At 43.5% G+C, this 17,823-nt stretch overlaps 1 protein-coding gene across 3 annotated transcripts in view; it reads right to left on the reverse strand.

The window, feature by feature from the left end:
- LOC137140967 (solute carrier family 12 member 7) overlaps positions 1-17,823 on the reverse strand; it is a 246,385-nt gene that overhangs the window by 139,773 nt on the left and 88,789 nt on the right. For 2 of the 3 annotated variants that reach the window (XM_067529728.1, XM_067529736.1), the window contains exons 2-3: positions 12,551-12,645; positions 6,091-6,213 (exon numbers count right to left, since the gene is read on the reverse strand). In XM_067529728.1, the coding sequence (XP_067385829.1) occupies positions 6,091-6,213; positions 12,551-12,645 (218 nt within the window). Of the gene's footprint in view, positions 1-3,583; positions 3,956-6,090; positions 6,214-12,550; positions 12,646-17,823 lie in introns of those variants that run through there. The other variant, XM_067529746.1, reaches the window with a different exon arrangement.

Raw genomic sequence — 17,823 nt, forward strand, 5'->3', positions numbered from 1 at the left:
GAAGGTGGAGGCAAAGGTTTCAATTAGGTGCCTAGCCTGTTGTACTTGGGGTCCGGTCAAGGTGTCTCCGAGGTGGGGTCCTCCTGGCTCCTCTTGCTCGGGGAGTAGGGGTCCCAGCTCAGAGTCTGGGGGATACGGGTTGATCAACAGCCCCTCTCGCTCCCGCCAGCGCTTCAGCAGGTTCAGGTGGTACACCTGCTTCTTTTTTCACCAGTCGGGTTGGTAGACTTCATAGTTCACGGGGCCGACAGTCCAGAGGACCTCATAGGGTTCCTGCCATCTGGCGAGCAGTTTGGATTCAGCAGAGGGCAACTGTACCAGTACCCGGTCTCCGGGTTCGACGGTTCGTGATCAAGCTCCCTGGTTGTAGGACTGGGCCTGGCTTTGCTGGACGGCTTGCAGGTTCTCCTGGGCCAGTGCCCCGGCCTGGCGGAGGATTTTCTGCCAAGCAAGCACATACTGGAGCATCCCCTGCGATGGGGACAGGGCTTGCTCCCAGTGCTCTCGCATCAGGTCTAGGATCCCCTGAGGCTGACGGCCGTACAATAGTTCAAATGGGGAAAACTGGGTGGAGGCCTGCGGAACCTCCCGGATGGTGAGGAGCAAGGGTGGGATTAGTTGGTCCCACTGCCGCAGGTCTTCTGGCAGGAACTTCTGCAGCATGTGCTTTAAGGTGCGGTTAAAGCACTCCACCAGGCCGTTGGTTTGGGGATGATAGACGGAAGTCCGGAGTTTCTGGATCCCGAGGATGGTGCACACCTCTTGCAGCAGCCAGGAGGTGAAGTTTGTGCCTTGGTCGGTGAGCAGCTCCCAGGGCAGTCCTACTTGGGTGAACACCTTAACCAGTTTGCTGGCCACCGTCCGGGTGGTGGCATTCTGTAGGGAGATGGCCTCTGGGAAGTGGGTGGCGTAGTCAACAAGGACCAGGAGGTAGCGGAATTCTTTCCAGGGGTCCCACCAGGTCCACACCCACCCGTTCAAAGGGCGTCCCGACCACGGGGATGGGAACAAGAGGTGCTCGCGGGACTCCTGCCAGCGCCACTCACTGGCATTCAGGGAAGGAGGCGCAGTAGTCCCGGACCTCCGGGTGCACACCTGGCCAATAAAATCGGGAGAGGACCTGGGCCAGAGTCTTGTCCACCCCTAAGTGTCCTGCTGCCAGGACATCATGGGCCAACCGTAAGACAGCCTTACAGTGGAGTCGGGACACCACCAGCTGGGCGTGGGGTTGTTGAGTCTGCGGGCTCCTCTCCAGGCGGTACAGCCGCTCCCGCCGCAGCTCAAAGTGAGGCCACTGCTCGGTTCGTTGGGGGTCGGTGAAGATGCTGTCTACCGCCATCAGTTGTTCATATGCCTGGCTAAGGGTGGGATCCTCCCTCTGGTCCCGGCAGAAATCGGCCATGGGGGTCTCCTGAGGATGGTGGATCTCCATCAGTCGGGGTGGTTTCGCCTCCTGGCTCCTCTGCCTCTGGGGCTGGTTCGGGATTGGGGTCCGGCTGGTCGTCGCCCTCCTGTGGGTCTGAGGTTCCTGGGGTCCCTTCACCTGGGGCCCCTGCCTCAGGGTCCTCGGCGTTACCCGCCCGCTGAAGGACCCCTGCCAAGTCGGGCCACTCCCAGCTGAGGACGACCGAGTAGTGCAGCCAGGGCGCCAGTCCTATGGACAGTATGCGGGTCTGTGGGCCTATGGTCAGGGGACCGGCCTAGTAGGGTAAAACCACAGGTCCCCGTGGATGCAACGAAGACCGACTTTGCCCAGAGTCTTCCCATCCTCGGGGACCAAACCCCGCAGGATGAGGGTCTGCCCACACCCGGAGTCGACTAGGGCCTCGACCTGTCTCCCAGCTAGGCCAACCATGATTGTCATCTTCGGGCCAGAGGGCCCCCGGGCCCGCTCCTCTCCGGCGCATACCATGCCGTAAGTAAAATTCAGGGTCGGACCTGGAGGGGGTAAGTGCCCCGGTGGGCCATTGGCAAATCCTGGGCCCGGGCCCCTGGGTCCCTCTTGGGGTCCATCCGGCCCCGCGAGTGGGTGCAGCCAGGCACCCAGCTGCTGCATCAACTGCCGCTGCAGTTGCTGGGTGCACAAACTCTGTAGCAGGTGCTGCTGCTGTCGTAGCTGGGCTGCTTGCTGCTCCTGTTGGGCTTCTGCCCGCCATTTGATGAGCTTGGCGGCCTCCATCATCAGACCGGTCGGCGTCTGAACTCCGCTAGAGCTTCGGCGCAGGCAGTCCCCCTTTTCGTTGGGGGGGGGGGGTGCCCGCGTTCTCCACCACGTGTAGCATGGGGTCAGGTCAGGCCCCGCGGTTGTGGCCCTTCTTCAGGCCCCAGCTTGGAGGAAGGCCACTGCACCTTCCTGCAAGGGGAATGTTAGCTGTGGCTGTGAGTCTATCGGCCCGGCCCTCAGGCAGGGCGGGCGAGCAAGCAGTCTATCGCCCCGGCCCTCAGGCAGGGCGGGCGAGCAAGCAGTGTCCTCATGTCAGGAATGCAAGGGACAGTACTCACTCTCTGGGTGGCAAGGATAAGGGGGAGAGGAGGCGGACGCAGGCCCACCCAACTCCACTGCGTCCCAGCCCAGGGCCCTAGTAGTGGCAAAGGGCTCCTGCCGCAGCACGCGAACGGAGCTTGCCCCTGTCTCAGCCACGGCTATGGCTGCCCCTGGGCTACTTCCTCCCCTTATCCCCAGGTACCTGTATCTGTGGGATCCTCGGTGTCACTGGGGTAGACTGCCCGCGGCAGGCTCGCCAGTCCCTCAGCGTCCACAGGCGGCAAGGTGGGAAGCTCTTCTGCAAGGGGCAACTCCTCCAGGTCCTGTCCAGTCTCGGGGGATGGCTCAGCCTCAGGCAGCTCCTCCAGGTCAGGCCCGGCCTCGGGGGGGGATCTCCCAGCCCTCAGGCTCAGGGGACTCGGTCCAGTCATTAGGGCCTAAGGGCTTGGCCCAGCCCTTGGGGCCTGGTAGGCCTAGGCCAGTCTAGGGTGCCCGGGGGCCCTATCCAACCCTTAGTGGTTGGTCGCTTGGGCTGCTCCCGGGGTCTGTGCTCCAGGGGGCGCTCACTAGGGGCAGCGTCCCGGCCCAGTTCCGGCCTTCGCTGCAGCTGGCGGGGCAGCACGTCTGCCTCTGGTGGCCGCTTGTCTCTCTCTGAGCTGTGGGGCCTGCTTCTTATAGTCTCAGACTTGGCCGAGGCTCCGCCTCTCTGGTGCTGGATTGGTTGTCCAGCAGGACCTATCCCTAGCCGGCCTCCCGGTTGCCAGGTAGACTGGGCGGCCGGCCCTTTTTTGGTCCAACCCCATGGTTGTGGCCCTTCTTCGAGCCCCGGCTCGGAGGAAGACCACTGCACCTTCCTACACTAACCAATAATGGCTATTTTCAGGGGCAACTGGAATAAGAATTTTGGGTCTGGTACTATCTACTGTTTTCATAAATGTCCAATGGGGACACAATGAGGCCCTGTCCTCTAGGTACTTCTGCAGTACAAATAAGTATAATTATTATAATAAATTACACACACAAAAAGAACATTAAAAACATTATTAAGGTTGCAAAGTCAAGCACCCAAAAACCAGGAAATGCCAGAATTAAGCTTACCTTAGCATTATATAGCATTTTACATATTCAAGTACATTATCCATTGACTGACGTTAGCTGCAGTTGTGAATGCTCAGTATTTCTGCAAATCAGGCCTCAGGGTTTCAAGTTAGGACCCCAGAAAATGAGAAAAACAAAATTAGTAACCACCTATGAAAAGTTTGATTTAAATGATTTGCTCAACATCACATAGGGACCGTGGCAGATGCAATTCTCCAGGGCATCATTCAATTGTCTTAACCCTGAGATCATCCTTTCTGTTCTTTCAATCCTCTGCCTCATTCACTATATACCTTCAAACTTCTGCAACAAAGGAGACAGGGGTCTTACAGACAACAGTATCCTTTACTGCACAATCCTGATTCATCTCTAGAACAGGTCCATCCCGTGCAATGAATGAGGCAGGGGAGCCTGTGAAAAAACCAGTAAGTAATCATGTAATTAAAGATTTTATCATAATACATGCAACAAAAAGGGTCATTTCCTAATTTTTGTGTGCTTGACTTTGAAACTTTAATAACGTTATTATAATGGTTTAAAAATATAGCAATAGTGTTAGTATTAGTAATATCAATAGTAGGTTGTCATCCTCTATGTGGACCAGCAGTAGAGGGGCTAAGCCTTGCACTTTGCCTATGGTTTTCACAGATATTTGCCAACAGCAGAAAAATGATAAGACTCAGACATCTTGGGTTCCCTTCCAGGCTCTGGATGAGAGTATGGCTCCAGTGGTCACAGACCTTCCACAAGCTTGATTCCTTTCGCCTCATCTCCTCCAACCTGACCACGTCCTATATCTTCCCCACCCACCTTGTCCCATTCTCTTTGCCTCCCCAGTCCCAGTCTCCACTCATCAAGCTTTGCTTCTCATCCCAGTCCCAGTCTCCCTCCCTCTGGACTAACCCCCCAACTACCAGTCTCTCCCTATTCCTACACCCAAGTCCCAGTCTTCCCCCTTCACCCAAGCTCCTTGTCAGATCTTTCTCTCCTCCTCACACTCTTTTCCTCCTTCATTAATTCCTGGTCCCAGTCTCCCTGCTCTTCCAGCCCCTCTTGCAACTTCAATGGTCATCCCCTACCCCAGCAAAATGGTTCCCAGACATCCCCCCATGTCTCTCATTTGCTCCCAGTCCCAATCTCTTTGTCCAGTCATTCCCAGTCTTCTCCCCATCCAGATCCCAGTTCCAGTTTTTCTCCCCACCTTCCAGTCCCAGTCTCTATCCTCAGCGGCTACAAAGGGATGGTACATAAACAGTCAGGTCACACATAGGAATTGGGAGGGGATGGAGCATGCTTACTGAGGTAAAAATCTTCAGTGTTTAACACCTAAAATCTCTAACAAGTCTGTACTTAGCATGTGCAAAAGCTGATATTTCAGAAGCTTGTATCTTGGCCAAATTTGAGAAGGTTTTCAGAGAAATGGCAAAAGGCATATGCATGACATAAAGGCAACTCTACTTGCCAAATTTCAAGTCCCTGATTCAAAGCATGGAGTCGGTTCGGTGAAAAGGTTGCCAGGTTTTGTTTCAACAGTAACGAAACAATGTACTCTGAAATGTTCTCTGAAATGGCTCAAATAGTTTTGATTGAAATTTCCCCCCAAAAATAAGAGTTAGACAGACACACCACATGGAAAATTTCAACCCAAACAGCCACACAGTTAAAGATTGGCAAAGTCCTGAGCAACTGAAAATAGGGTCTTATAATGGGAAATATTACGAAATCTTAATAAGAGGTGTAACCAGCTCCACTTATAATATAAAAAATTATTTTAAAAAAATCATTTCAGATGTCTCATATCACCAACTTAACCACTTTGAAAGTAGGGGAAAGGGGCACAATACTCAGTCAGCTTGTCTTTTAAACTATGTCTACACAGCACCTGGACACGTGCTTCTCAGCACAGGTAAACAGACACACCCTAGTTTTGCTTAAGCTAGTGCACCAAAAATAGCAGTGTGGCTGAAGCAAAATGGGTGGTAGCTCAGTCTGACCATCTGAATACAAACCTGCCTGACCTTCCAACTACATACCCAAATGGCTAGTCCAAGCTGCCATGGTCACACTATTATTTTTAGTATGTTAGCAGAGCTAGTGCATGTCTTTCTACTCATTCTGGGACGCACCCTTCCAACTGCAGTTTAGACACATACAAGTGGTGGTAGCTAGGTCTACAGAAGAATTCTTCCTGTGACCTGCCACTTTCTATACTAAGGGTTAGGTTGGTATAGCTATGTCTCTCGAGATGTGGATTTTTAACATCCCTGAGAGACTTTGCTATGCCAATATAATTTAGATGTAGAGAAGGCCTACATTACACCAGGTGTGACATTTTTCACAGGCCAGGGTGGCATAGTTAAGCTGACCTAACTGTCATGTAGACCAACCCTGAGAGGGTAAATTCTTCAGGACAGGAACCATGCCTTCCTTGTGTTTACACAACGCTTAGTATTGTAATGGAAATACTACAGAATAACAATCATTAAAATTTTCAAAAGTTTGGATACCTTGATTTCTTTTCGTTTGCTGTCTTCATCTGCTTCATGTTCTACCACTCCCTGAGTCAGATTGGTATAATTTGCTAGTTTATTAAGAAGAGATGATACCATGGGGTTGCTATCCATTTCTTCCTGTTGGGATTTTGAAAAATACTTTAATAGTAAATAAAAACTATTAGCTATTTCATGTCAGGTTTTCAAAGCTTCATGTGCCAAATATTGATTAATTATAATACAGTACCTATTACCACAAAATCCTAGCCAATTATTTACTAGCAAAACTTCTGAAGCGTCTTTGGCTGTACAGTGCGTACAATGCTACATAATAAAAATTGTGACTCTTTTCCTAATTCAGACTATTTTATATTATGCAAAATGATTAGGGAAAACGTGGACAATTATGTTTTGTTCAATTAATACCAAATTTAATTCCTATTTGGAAATTTTCTTTTTATATCAGTCTGCAATGGATCATTAGGTATCCATACCCACAAAGAGACAGCTCATTGAATAAAAGTTATGGTTCCAAACGACTTCCCCTAAAATATATAACTCTGGTTTAAGAGGTTTTTTTGGTAAGTGAAATTTTCTTCTGCATAAAAGGGTTTTCTTCTCACTGTACACTTCTGGGAAAGGGGAAATCCAATATTCAGTCATTAAAAACACAGGAATTTTCAGATAATCTTGCTACAAAACCCCTAAAAGAATATTAGTGTTAGAAGAAAAAACAAAAATCACATAAACTTATGAAAACCAGGACATGCACATTTAAAGTGATGCTTTATACACGAAACAACCATAAAGCTTAAGCTTTGTTCTTTTTGCTTACCAGCATCTTACTTGATTTTTCTTTTGGGAATGGGGAATATTTGTCTAACTCCAAAAAATAATTGTTGGAAATCCTCTACTGAATTTTCAGAGGACACAAAAATTGGTGAAGAGGTAAATAATGATAAAAACCATTGTACAGAGTGATCCAGACTGCATGGTAAACTGGGCTTACAAAATGCAGTTCAATACATCTAAATGCAAGTCATCTAAGAACCAAGAACATAGGTCACACTTACAAGATGGAGGACTGTATTCTGGAAAGGGTCATGGTGGATAATCAACTGAACATGAGTTGGCAGAATGATGTGGGGGCTAAAAAAAGCAAATGAATTATTTGGATGTATAAACAGGAGATTATAGTGTCTCAGAAGTAGGGAGGTGTTGCTGCCACTGTTTATGGTATAAGTGAGAACAGTACTGGAATAACGTGTCCAGATCTTGTGCCCAACCTTTAAAAAAAGGATAACAACAAACTGGAAAGTGTTCAAAAAAGAGTTATAAGAATGATTTGAGGCTTGAAAAATATTCCTTACAGTGAGAGATTAAATAAGCTCAATATATTTATTTTAACAAAGTCAAGCTTAAGGGTTACTTAATCATAAGTTGTAAGTACATTTAGAAGAAAAAGATTTTTGACAGTAGATTGCTCTTTATCAAACAAAGGCACAAGAACTTTGAATGTTAGAAGATGATGCTAAACTAATTCAGGCTAGAAATAAGACATATATATAGTGCTGGTAATTTACCATTGGAACAATTTACCATCACTCACCCGTTATTTTAAGTCTTTAAATCAAGACTGGATGTCTTTCTAAAAGAGATTCTGTACCTCAAAACTGAAGTTATGGACTTCATGAAAACAGTCTATGGGCTGGTCTACACTTACCTGGAGATTCTGTGGCAATCGACAGGAGTTACGCAAACTACGCAAAGTAGCTTGCGTAACTCACGTTGACAGCTCTGATTCCCTTCTGTGCGCTGTCTACACTGTGTTGTGCAGATGGGAACAGTGTTCCCGTTGACGCAGCGCTACGCTACTTGAGGGGGTGGTTTACCAGCGTTGGCTTCCTGATTGATTGAGCGGGTCTACACTGACCGCTCAAATCGATCTAGAAAGAGTGATCTGGCAGCAGCGAATTTACCACCGTCAGTATAGACATGGCCTATATGAAATGCTATGGCCTGTGTATGTAGAAGGTCAGACTAGATGATCATAGCAACCAAAATTCTATGAATCTACCAAATGGTCTCTTTAATGATCAATGTTTAACTGAAAACAGAGTAGAAGTAGCTCTATGTGCTCATTGCAATCTCTGTCAAACAGTGGATCCCATAGCAATGTTTCCACCCAGGCCACACAGAGAGTATTGTTGATTTGTAAGATTATGCATTGGATTTATGGATCTATGGATTTATGCATTGGATTGATTTGATCAAACAAGATCAAACTCTGTATGGGTCAGGAGAAGAGAGGGAAAAAAATGCTTTTTTCTCTCTTTCCTTGGGGCAAGAGCCATGAAAACAATGCTATGGATCAAAAGCAGCCCTTTTTCTCATTCCCTTCCTCCACAGGGCAAAAGGTTACTTCTTGGTATCCTCCTGAGGTTCAAGACACAAGCAGTTTCTCTAGCTATTCCTCCAGTAAACAAAAACTAGCCAGTCTATATCTCCTCTCCTATTGGGAGCAGGTTTGAAAGACTATACAAAGTGTGTACTAAAACTACTGAGGACAAATTTGTATTTGATATGGAACAATGTGGCTACTTTTCACATTTCATGTTTCTTCCTTTCATTTTATTTGTTCTGCCCAGATAGGAGTCCCAAAGAGATGCCTTCAATATCTTTTTGACTGGGCATAATTTCACCAGTGCCACCTTGAGAGGGTACCTATTCCAGATTTACTGGGCCAGCGTTTTCATACACAGGATCCTAAAATTTGGAATTTAAATTCATATGTAAACTAGTAAATGAGTGACCTGTTTTTTAAAAATGTAAAGCATCCAATAGCTTACACTGAAGTTAATGGAAGTCTACATATGGATTAAGAAGCCTAATTTTAGATTCATATATTTGAAAACCATAGCCCTGGATCCCCAAAAGAGGATGGGCATCCTACCTGATCAGTCTAAATCAATCTAACTAAACAGCAGTAAGATTCTGGGTGGAGCACCTCTCTTAATCAAGAATATCCATATATGACTATTTCTATGCGCTATATATCTCCAAAAAGCACGTCTGAATATCTCAGTCCATCATTCCTTCTTCTACTACATGCAGCTCATAGTGGGGAAACTGTGTTTTCAAGATGTGGCCCTTCCTTTGACCTGCCTTCAGTCTCTCGGGTCTCTGGATATTCTAAGGTACTCTAAATTAATCTCTATATTATTGATTCTCTCTGAGGGAGAGAAGGGTATCTACATTCATCATACTCTGGATAACTATCTCAGTTGGTTATAATGCTGTTAGGTGGCCTGTGTATGCCTCAAAGTAGCATTAGACACATCTGGGAAGACAAGGCTTACACCCATCTGTACAGTGTTTTCCCTTTGCTAGGGCAGAGAACAAAGAATCACAGGACTGGTACAGACTTAAGTCAACAACCCCAATATTTTAGTCTAGCAGGCACTTCACCTGTTAGGCCTGATAGTGTCTTGTACAGATACAGTTCAGTGGGCCATTCTGCATGCAAGACCTTTTTTTCATGTAGGACCACCTTCCAGGAATTCACTTTCACCACTGCAGTTGTCTGTTGTCTAGAATAATTCCAGGAACCTGATAGATATCAGACCCTCATTTACAGATTCATGAATGCAATGCTAAACCTTTGGCCACCGATCAAAGTACCTGTTTGCCAGCTGAAAACTGAGTTTGGTACTGATGGAGCAACCCTTGGAACCTTTATTTTTTCAGGGTATCTCTGCATATTCTCACATATGGGTGCCTGCATTATGGTTGATCCGGTACTTTCTGGAAAGCTACTGCCCATTCTGACTTACATGAATGCCACATTGTGGCATCAAACATCTGGAATTTGAAGCTATGTGAGGAAGTATGAGTTGTAAGCACTCTCAGTTCCTTTCTGAATACTAACTGCTGTGGACATTAGGGAACCTCAGAATTGAGAGCATGTTTGACACAGACATTTCCACTCCCAAAAATCATTCCTGTATATCACTAAAGGTATGTAGTTTATAGATCACCTAGGAAATTTTATGTAATTTTAGTGAGTCTTAGTACTGTTTATCGAGTCTAAGATTGTTTTGCCCTCATTTCTTAGAAACTCAATGTGTGACTGTACTCTGGCCCCATTCAGTGCCCATCATAGAAGATTCTAAAAAAATAATTTAATTGATGCTCTTCCTGCACTGGAATCTTTCCTGAGTCTGATGCACATGCCCAGAGTCTCTTCTGTCTCAGGGACACCTATCCTCTGGACAGATGTGAAGAATTTATCCCCCTTCCTCCTCAGCCTTGGACACAGCAGCAGGCTGTTTTCCTGAGGCAGTTGTCAAGGGCAAAGTCTGTGGAACTACTTGAGGCCTCCATCCAGGGCACTGGGTAGCATGGAAATTTTGAATCTCCAGGTTTACTATGAAGACTTCTGTACCACCAGCTCCATCTACAAAAGGTAGGGAATCAACAAGCCTCTGCATCAGACATCAGATAAGCAAAAGGCCTCTAGAACCACTCCTTCAACCACAGAAGCTATTACAGCACCCAAGAATGCTAAGACTCTGTCCTCTGCTCAGATTCTGTCTCCTGCTCCACATTTGTGCCAAAACATTCTAACCCACTGGTACTCAAACTGGGGCTCGCAACGTGATTATGTGGGTGGCGTGAGATGTGAGCCCTGACCCTGGCCAGGTGTGGGGCTGTGATCCTCCCTGCTTCCTCCTGGCAGAGGAACATGGGGGGGGAATGGGCGAGCAGTGATGCACAGATACTGCTCACCACTCCATCATTCCTCCATGTCCCACTAGGGGGCTTGGAGAGGGAGAGATGCAACACCAGGGCTCCCTGAATCCAGATCATTTTCCTCACCTGCACAGTTCTGTGAGGCAAGCAACAGGAGCTGCTGATCTCTATCCTCCCCTTTCGTAGCCCAAGTGAGGAAAGTGACCTTGATGCAGGGAGCCCTGACACTGCTCCTCGCTTCCCCCCATAACAGCCCCCTGGGGTGCGTGGAGGAGCAGCTTTCAAGGTGGGAGCAAACAGCAATACCAGCTGCTCATGCATGTAGATCTGTTTCCCCAAGTGGGCACAGGAGAGGGTTGCAGGGGTTAGGGGCAAAGAGGGCATAGTGCAGGGGTTGGGGCAAAGAGGGAGTGGGAAGCCCATGGGGGCCAGAGGTGAGGAGGTTGCACTCAGAGGCTTGCTGTGTGAAAGGGGTAACCAAAGCAAAATATTTGAGAACCACTGCTCTAACCCGTTGACCCTTTCTAGGTTCTGATCTCTTGTTTTCAATGTTTCAAACCAGATACTGACTAAGGCATCTCAGTCTGTGCAGACTTCAACCCATTAGACCAGATAAGGTATAGTACATATGATATCAATGCTTTCCAACTCATGTCAACCCTTCACTTGTAGGCATGAGTCACAAGGAGCTTCCTTTGAGTTCAACATGATATTGCATTCTCTTGTCAACTGCTCAGTTTCAGGACATTCCCAACTCCCTGTAGATAGGGGAAGTTGTTGGGTGCCAGAACTTTAATCCAGTGAGCTGTCTCCATCAGTGCTTGTGGTTGTGGGTTATCAAATAATCTGTTTCAAACTGATGGACTGATTGTGTTTGAGAAACTATGTTTTCTAAAAAAAACCCTCAAATTGTTTAACGGTTATAAAATAAAGTAGAATACAGAAAAGCAAATAAAACAAAACTGCTAAATACTCTATGGAGAAAATCCATCTTCATTAAGTTATTACATGTGTTAATGTCACTTTGAAAATATACATCTGAATTAATATTTCATGAATCCAAATATTTCTTCTCACTTCATTTAAAGTGCTTATTAAATAATGCATGGCTTCCTTAGTATACAGTTTTACATTAGGAAGTAAAAACATCTATTTATACAATATAACTTACTGTAACTGAGTCATGTCTGATCATGAACCTGTCTTAAAAGAAGTCTAGCTAGCTTTGCTGTCCTATTTAAGTAGATACTAATGCAGAGCATGGTACTCATTAAGCGTTTGATCACACTCCACTTAAGTCAATAGAAGTGCCTAATTTTCAGCAAACACAACTCCCATTGAATTCAATTGCAGTTCTGAGTTTTCAACACATCATAATCTGGTCTTTAAAAAAATTATTGACGCTTATTTGTCTCTTTACATCTACAAATTTTAATATACAATATGCTTATAAAATAAATTATGAAATGGTTAAGTTAAAGTTTCTAATCAAGATTAATTTTAAAAGTGATTTTTAATCAGACTTTTTTAAAAAAATCAACACAACCTTATGGAAACTAACGAACTGAAAGAAACAAATTATGTTTACAGGTCTTCTACAATGGATTTCTAGTATACAGAGAGCTGCAATTGTTTTTACCTTTCCTCACTCTCTAAAAATAGCCTGAAATTGCACTGTAATTTAATACTCAAAATAAATTATTTTAAAAATTCTGAAAGTTACCTCAAAGAGAGCCATATTTTTCCCTTCATAGATATTTCCTCTGTCCATCTCAGTGCTGTTAATAAATGGGCTACTTTCCTTTGGAATCCCATCTCCTGTTTGGAAAATTAGAAATGGTTAGAAACAAAAGAAGCAGCAATGCCCACAGCAGAAAAGTTGTTGAAACCTAGAAACAGGCTCATTAGCCAATTTTTTCCGCTTATGATAGCTCTGTATTTGCCTGATTCATACCAAGGATAGCCAGACCCGTTCACTGATTAACTTAGCTGGCCTTTGAAGCAAGGTAAAAAATGTGGACAAAAATGTTAATATATAAATTAATATATATTTTTCAGTAACACTTAAGGTTACTGAGTGACAATTAAGGTTGTATCTGGATTCAACCTACCCATCCATACCTTAATACTATGGAAATAAGAGGGAAAAGAGAAAAGTCTCCACTTGCCCTTTTATGCAAAACTCATTGGTACCTCACTCACTTGTCCATTCAGTTTGAGAGTTATTGTACCTTAACATTTTTCATAAAAGCATGAATTGGATGAAGCTGGGGTGTGTATTTCTTTTCAGTGTCTGTTAGAAAAGAAAGCATATGCCCTTAGGGAGAGTTGGAGCATCATTTGGTTTTGCTTTGTTTATTTCAAGCTCCCTTGGCTGATGATAATTCTCAAGATAGGGGTATGACCCAATAAATATGTTTGAATGTTTTGTAGATTATTTCTGTATGTAAAAATTAGATCTATTCTGGACCAAGACTTATTGCTATCAGATCACAAAGTATAATAGACTCAGAGACTTTAAGGCCAGAAGGGACCATTTTTATCATCTAGTCTGACCTCCTGCACATTGCAGGCCACAGAACCTCACCCACCCATTCCTGAAATAGAGACCTAACCTCTGGCTGAGTTAATGTAATTGTCTTTGTATATATACTAACTGTAATTCAATACAATATTTTCAAAGCCATATGAATAATTTTTCCTTTCCCCCTTGCCTGCATTTTAATCATTTTTCTACCAAACACTGGATAGAGGACCCAATTAAAATCTCCTGCCATGTAGATTAATCTGTCCATATTCTTGGGGACTTTTCAGTAACAAGTCTTCCAGATACGCTATACTGTTTATTGTGATTTTTGTTTTAATATGTGATTACTTTTACTTCAATTGTTTGTATTTTGATTGTTTGCAATAAAATTCTGTCGTTACTTCTGCATGTGAGACAGTACAACACTATGGTTTCAAGTTAAATCACCAAGTTTTAATAAACAGATGAGCAATAATTTCAGTTTTTATAGACTAAAAAGCATAAATATCTTACTACCTTGAGTGTTACATACAGATCATGAATGAGAAAAGCGGTTCCAAAGGATTAGTACACACTTGCAATTTCCTTTGGAAGACAGCAATATGCATGAAAAGAAAATTACTGCAGCAGCTAAAATTTTCTAAAATTAAATGTAACTGCTTTGTCCATAGGTCTTTTTTCTGTTGCAGAAAAGACATCATAGTCTGTGTTAAACAAAGCAGGTGCAATTTTTCTCTCAGCAGATTTTTTCAATGAAAATTACCTTTTCCATTAACATTTTCATTTTTTTAACTGAAAGCGAATAATAGAACTGAAGGGCCCATGTGTCCTGGGTTTTCAGTTACAAATGCAGTGAATTACAAGTTCTCAGCCTTCAACATTTGAAAAACATTGTGATATGTGGAGATTATATAAATTGTCTGTTAACTGGATATTGTAGTACACATGGAATGATTTGTCAGAGCAAATTTAAAAGTTTTAAATGGAAAAATAAGCATGCTTGTTTTTTTAATCTCAGGTGAATTTAATTACTAGTTTTAATGTTAAATTAACTTATAAAAGAGGCATCATCCCAGTACTGAATATAAAGTCCTCTGCAAAAATTATGTTAAATGGAGTTGATTGAAAGTATATATTAGTATTTAAGGCTAAAAAGAACGTTATCTTTATTTTTACAACAACCCTGTAATAAGCAGGGGGGAGTGGTAGATACCCTGCAAGGTAGGGATAGGATACAGAGTGACCTAAACAAACTGGAGGATTGGGCCAAAAGAAATCTAATGAGGTTCAACAAAGATAAGTGCAGAGTCCTCCACTTAGGAAGGAAGAATCCCATGCACAGTTTTAGACTGGGGACCGACGAACTGGGCAGCAGCTCTGCAGAAAGGGACCTGGGGGTAATGATGGATAAAAAGCTGGATATGAGTCAGCAGTGTGCCCTGGTTGTCAAGAAGGCTAATGGCATATTGGGCTGCATTAGGAGGGGCATTGCCAGCAGGTCACGGGAAGTGATTATTCCCCTCTATTCGGCATTGGTGAGGCCGCATTTAGAATATTGTGTCCAGTTTTGGGCCCCCCACTACAAAAAGGATGTGGACAAGTTGGAGAGAGTGCAGCGGAGGGCAACAAAAATGATTAGGGGGCTGGAGCACAGGACTTATGAGGAGAGGCTGAGGGAACTGGGCTTGTTTAGTCTGCAAAAGAGAAGAGTGAGGGGGGATTTGATAGCGGCCTCTAACTACCTGAAAGGGGGTTCCAGGGAGGATGGGGCTAGGCTGTTCTCGGTGGTGGCAGATGACAGAACAAGGAGCAACGGTCTCAAGTTGCAGAGCGGGAGGTCTAGGTTGGACATTAGGAAAAAGTTTTTTACTAGGAGGGTGGTGAAGCACTGGAATAGGTTACCTAGGGAGGTGGTGGAATCTCCATCCTTAGAGGTTTTTAAGCTGAGGCTTGACAAAGCCCTGGTTGGGATGATATAGCTGAGGTTAGTCCTGCTTTGAGCAGGGGGTTGGACTAGATGACCTCCTGAGGTCCCTTCCAACTCTAATATTCTATGATTCTATGAATATATTTTACTCTAAATTACTTACATGTACCCTCAAATATAACTCCATTTGAAAATAATTTTGAGAATTTCCTGGGTTTTTTTAATTAAAATGTTCATACATGAACAGTAAACAAGAAAGCTAAAAGAGAATGCTACCATGTGAAATTTCTAATTATTTGCAGATATGCAATAACAACCTTAAATAACTTTTTAAAATTTAACTTTTAGGTTTGGTCATTCAAGTGTAGACTCTGGCTGCAGTTAAAGGTAATTATTTGCTGTTATTCTTCATAATTACTCACTCAGGATCAGGAGAATGGAGGCAGTGGCCATCTTTTCTAAAGGCAGGCTATGGCCTTTGTCTCATTGAGAACAATGGAAAATAGTGGCTATTATGACAAGGGCATCTTGGCTGAGAGCAGATTGTGGCATCAGTCTCACTTACATGGTTACTATTTTGAAAAAGGTCAGTCCTTTATGACAAAAAAAAAAACCAACAACAATGAGAGTTCTGTAGCACTTTAAAGACTACCACATTTATTTTCTGCAGTCCTTTATGAATTTCTCTGAAGAGAATATTATTCTTCAACCTCTGCTGAAAGAAGAATTTGCACTCATGAAGAATAATTTTTAAAAGTGACCATTAATACTAAAACTCTTTTTTTTAAAAAAAGAAACTTTATCAGTATAATCAGATCTGCTCAAGATTCACGCTGATAATTTTTGTCAAGAAAGACAAAACCTCATCTGAAGTCTTTTGGACTCTTCCCCACAAGGAAAACACCACCATCCAACAATAAAAATGTCAGATGCAAAAGAGTACTATATTTCTTATAGGACCATTTTTTAATTAATATTAATTTCTAAACTAATGACTTTACTAGTAGTAGCTTTATCAAAGCTTTGGATACAGTCTCCCACAGTATTCTTATCAGCAAGTTAAAGAAGTATGGGTTGGATCAATCGACTATAAGATGGACAGAAAGCTGGCTAGATCATCTGGCTCATATATGATTCTATGATTTTAGTAAACTCTAAGAAAATTCACTCAGTATTGTAATTTTGAAGAGTATATAAGGGTAGATGATAGCGAGGCACCTAGATCCCACAGACTTCCAGAAGAATTCATTTAGACATCTAACTTGTCATTGTGCCTTTGAAAATCTCACCTTAGTACATCTTGCATCGGTAAAGGAATTGAATATGTGCTTTAAAAATGTAAAATTCAGCTCACTCTTTGCTGATGACTGAAACTAATGCCACTACAATAAGGTTAGCAGATCTCAATTTGGGTATAAAATATTTCCAAACCATAAAGAATAACTGCTAAATGTCACTCACATCTTGCAAAACTTACCTGAAAACAAGACTAAAGGATAGAAAAAGCAGGGAAATCCAACCTATAGGTTTGAAATGGGAAGCCATAAAAGAACCTCAGCACTAGTTTCAAGTCATACAGGAACTTGTTTGGGGACAAGATAGACTAACTGCCAAGTTCACCATGTCTACTGCTTTCTGTACTTGGAAATATGGTATTATTTATTATCATCATTTATGATCATCTACTGAGCCCATGTCCGTTGAGCCTCTGAACACTGCCATTATTGAATTCCAATGGAGATGACACTGCACCAGCTTTCAGGAAATCCATAATGATTGGTGCTATAGTCTCAACAGCTCTCTCTCTCTCCTTTGTCATTCAAGATCAAAAGTTCATGAGAAATTCTCTCTGAAGTCTATCAGTTAAGCCTCTTTGTTTCAGGCTTGTGCCCTTAGCAACAAGACAGAGACCACAATCCATTTTGGGTCCTTCTAAAGCACTGGCAACCCAGGGCCAGAATTAATAGAGACAGAGGCAGACATGTTCACTATTTTCAAGCACCACAGCCTTCTCAGCCAGTCTAGAGCTAGGATTGTGAAGGATCCTCTTGATCTGATAACCTTCTGTACAACCTTCACCAGCATGGAGAAAGAAACGTACAATGGATTCAAGGTCTTGGAATTTCTAGGACATCTGGACTGTTTTCCCTTACTTTGGTATTTTAGACTATTTTTATTTTTACCAAATGGCATCAGATCCACATGAGACCTTTAACACACAGTCACAGATCTTGGGGGGTCAGGAGCAGGGTGGTTCTAACTACCTCCTTGATTCACTAGCATTCTGCTTGGCCTGTCAGTTGCGGTTTTTTCTCTCTCTTGTAATGCAGATTGCTAACAGACTGGTAAGATACTTTTACGCCCAAGTCATCAATAGGTCTATTTTTCTTAACAGATAGATTTCTTGCATTTTCTCAGTGACTGAAATACAACTGAATTATTTTTTGCTGAGTTTTTCCTGAAAATGTAATAGCTTAAACCTCACCACCTCTAGCTTGTTTAGGGACCATTTCCTGTCAACCAATAATCATTGCCTTGGATC

This window comes from Emydura macquarii, unplaced genomic scaffold (genome assembly GCF_026122565.2).
Source record: "Emydura macquarii macquarii isolate MOO-44397 ecotype Brisbane River unplaced genomic scaffold, CSIRO-AGI_Emac_v2 contig_320, whole genome shotgun sequence".
Taxonomy (NCBI): Eukaryota; Metazoa; Chordata; order Testudines; family Chelidae; genus Emydura; species Emydura macquarii.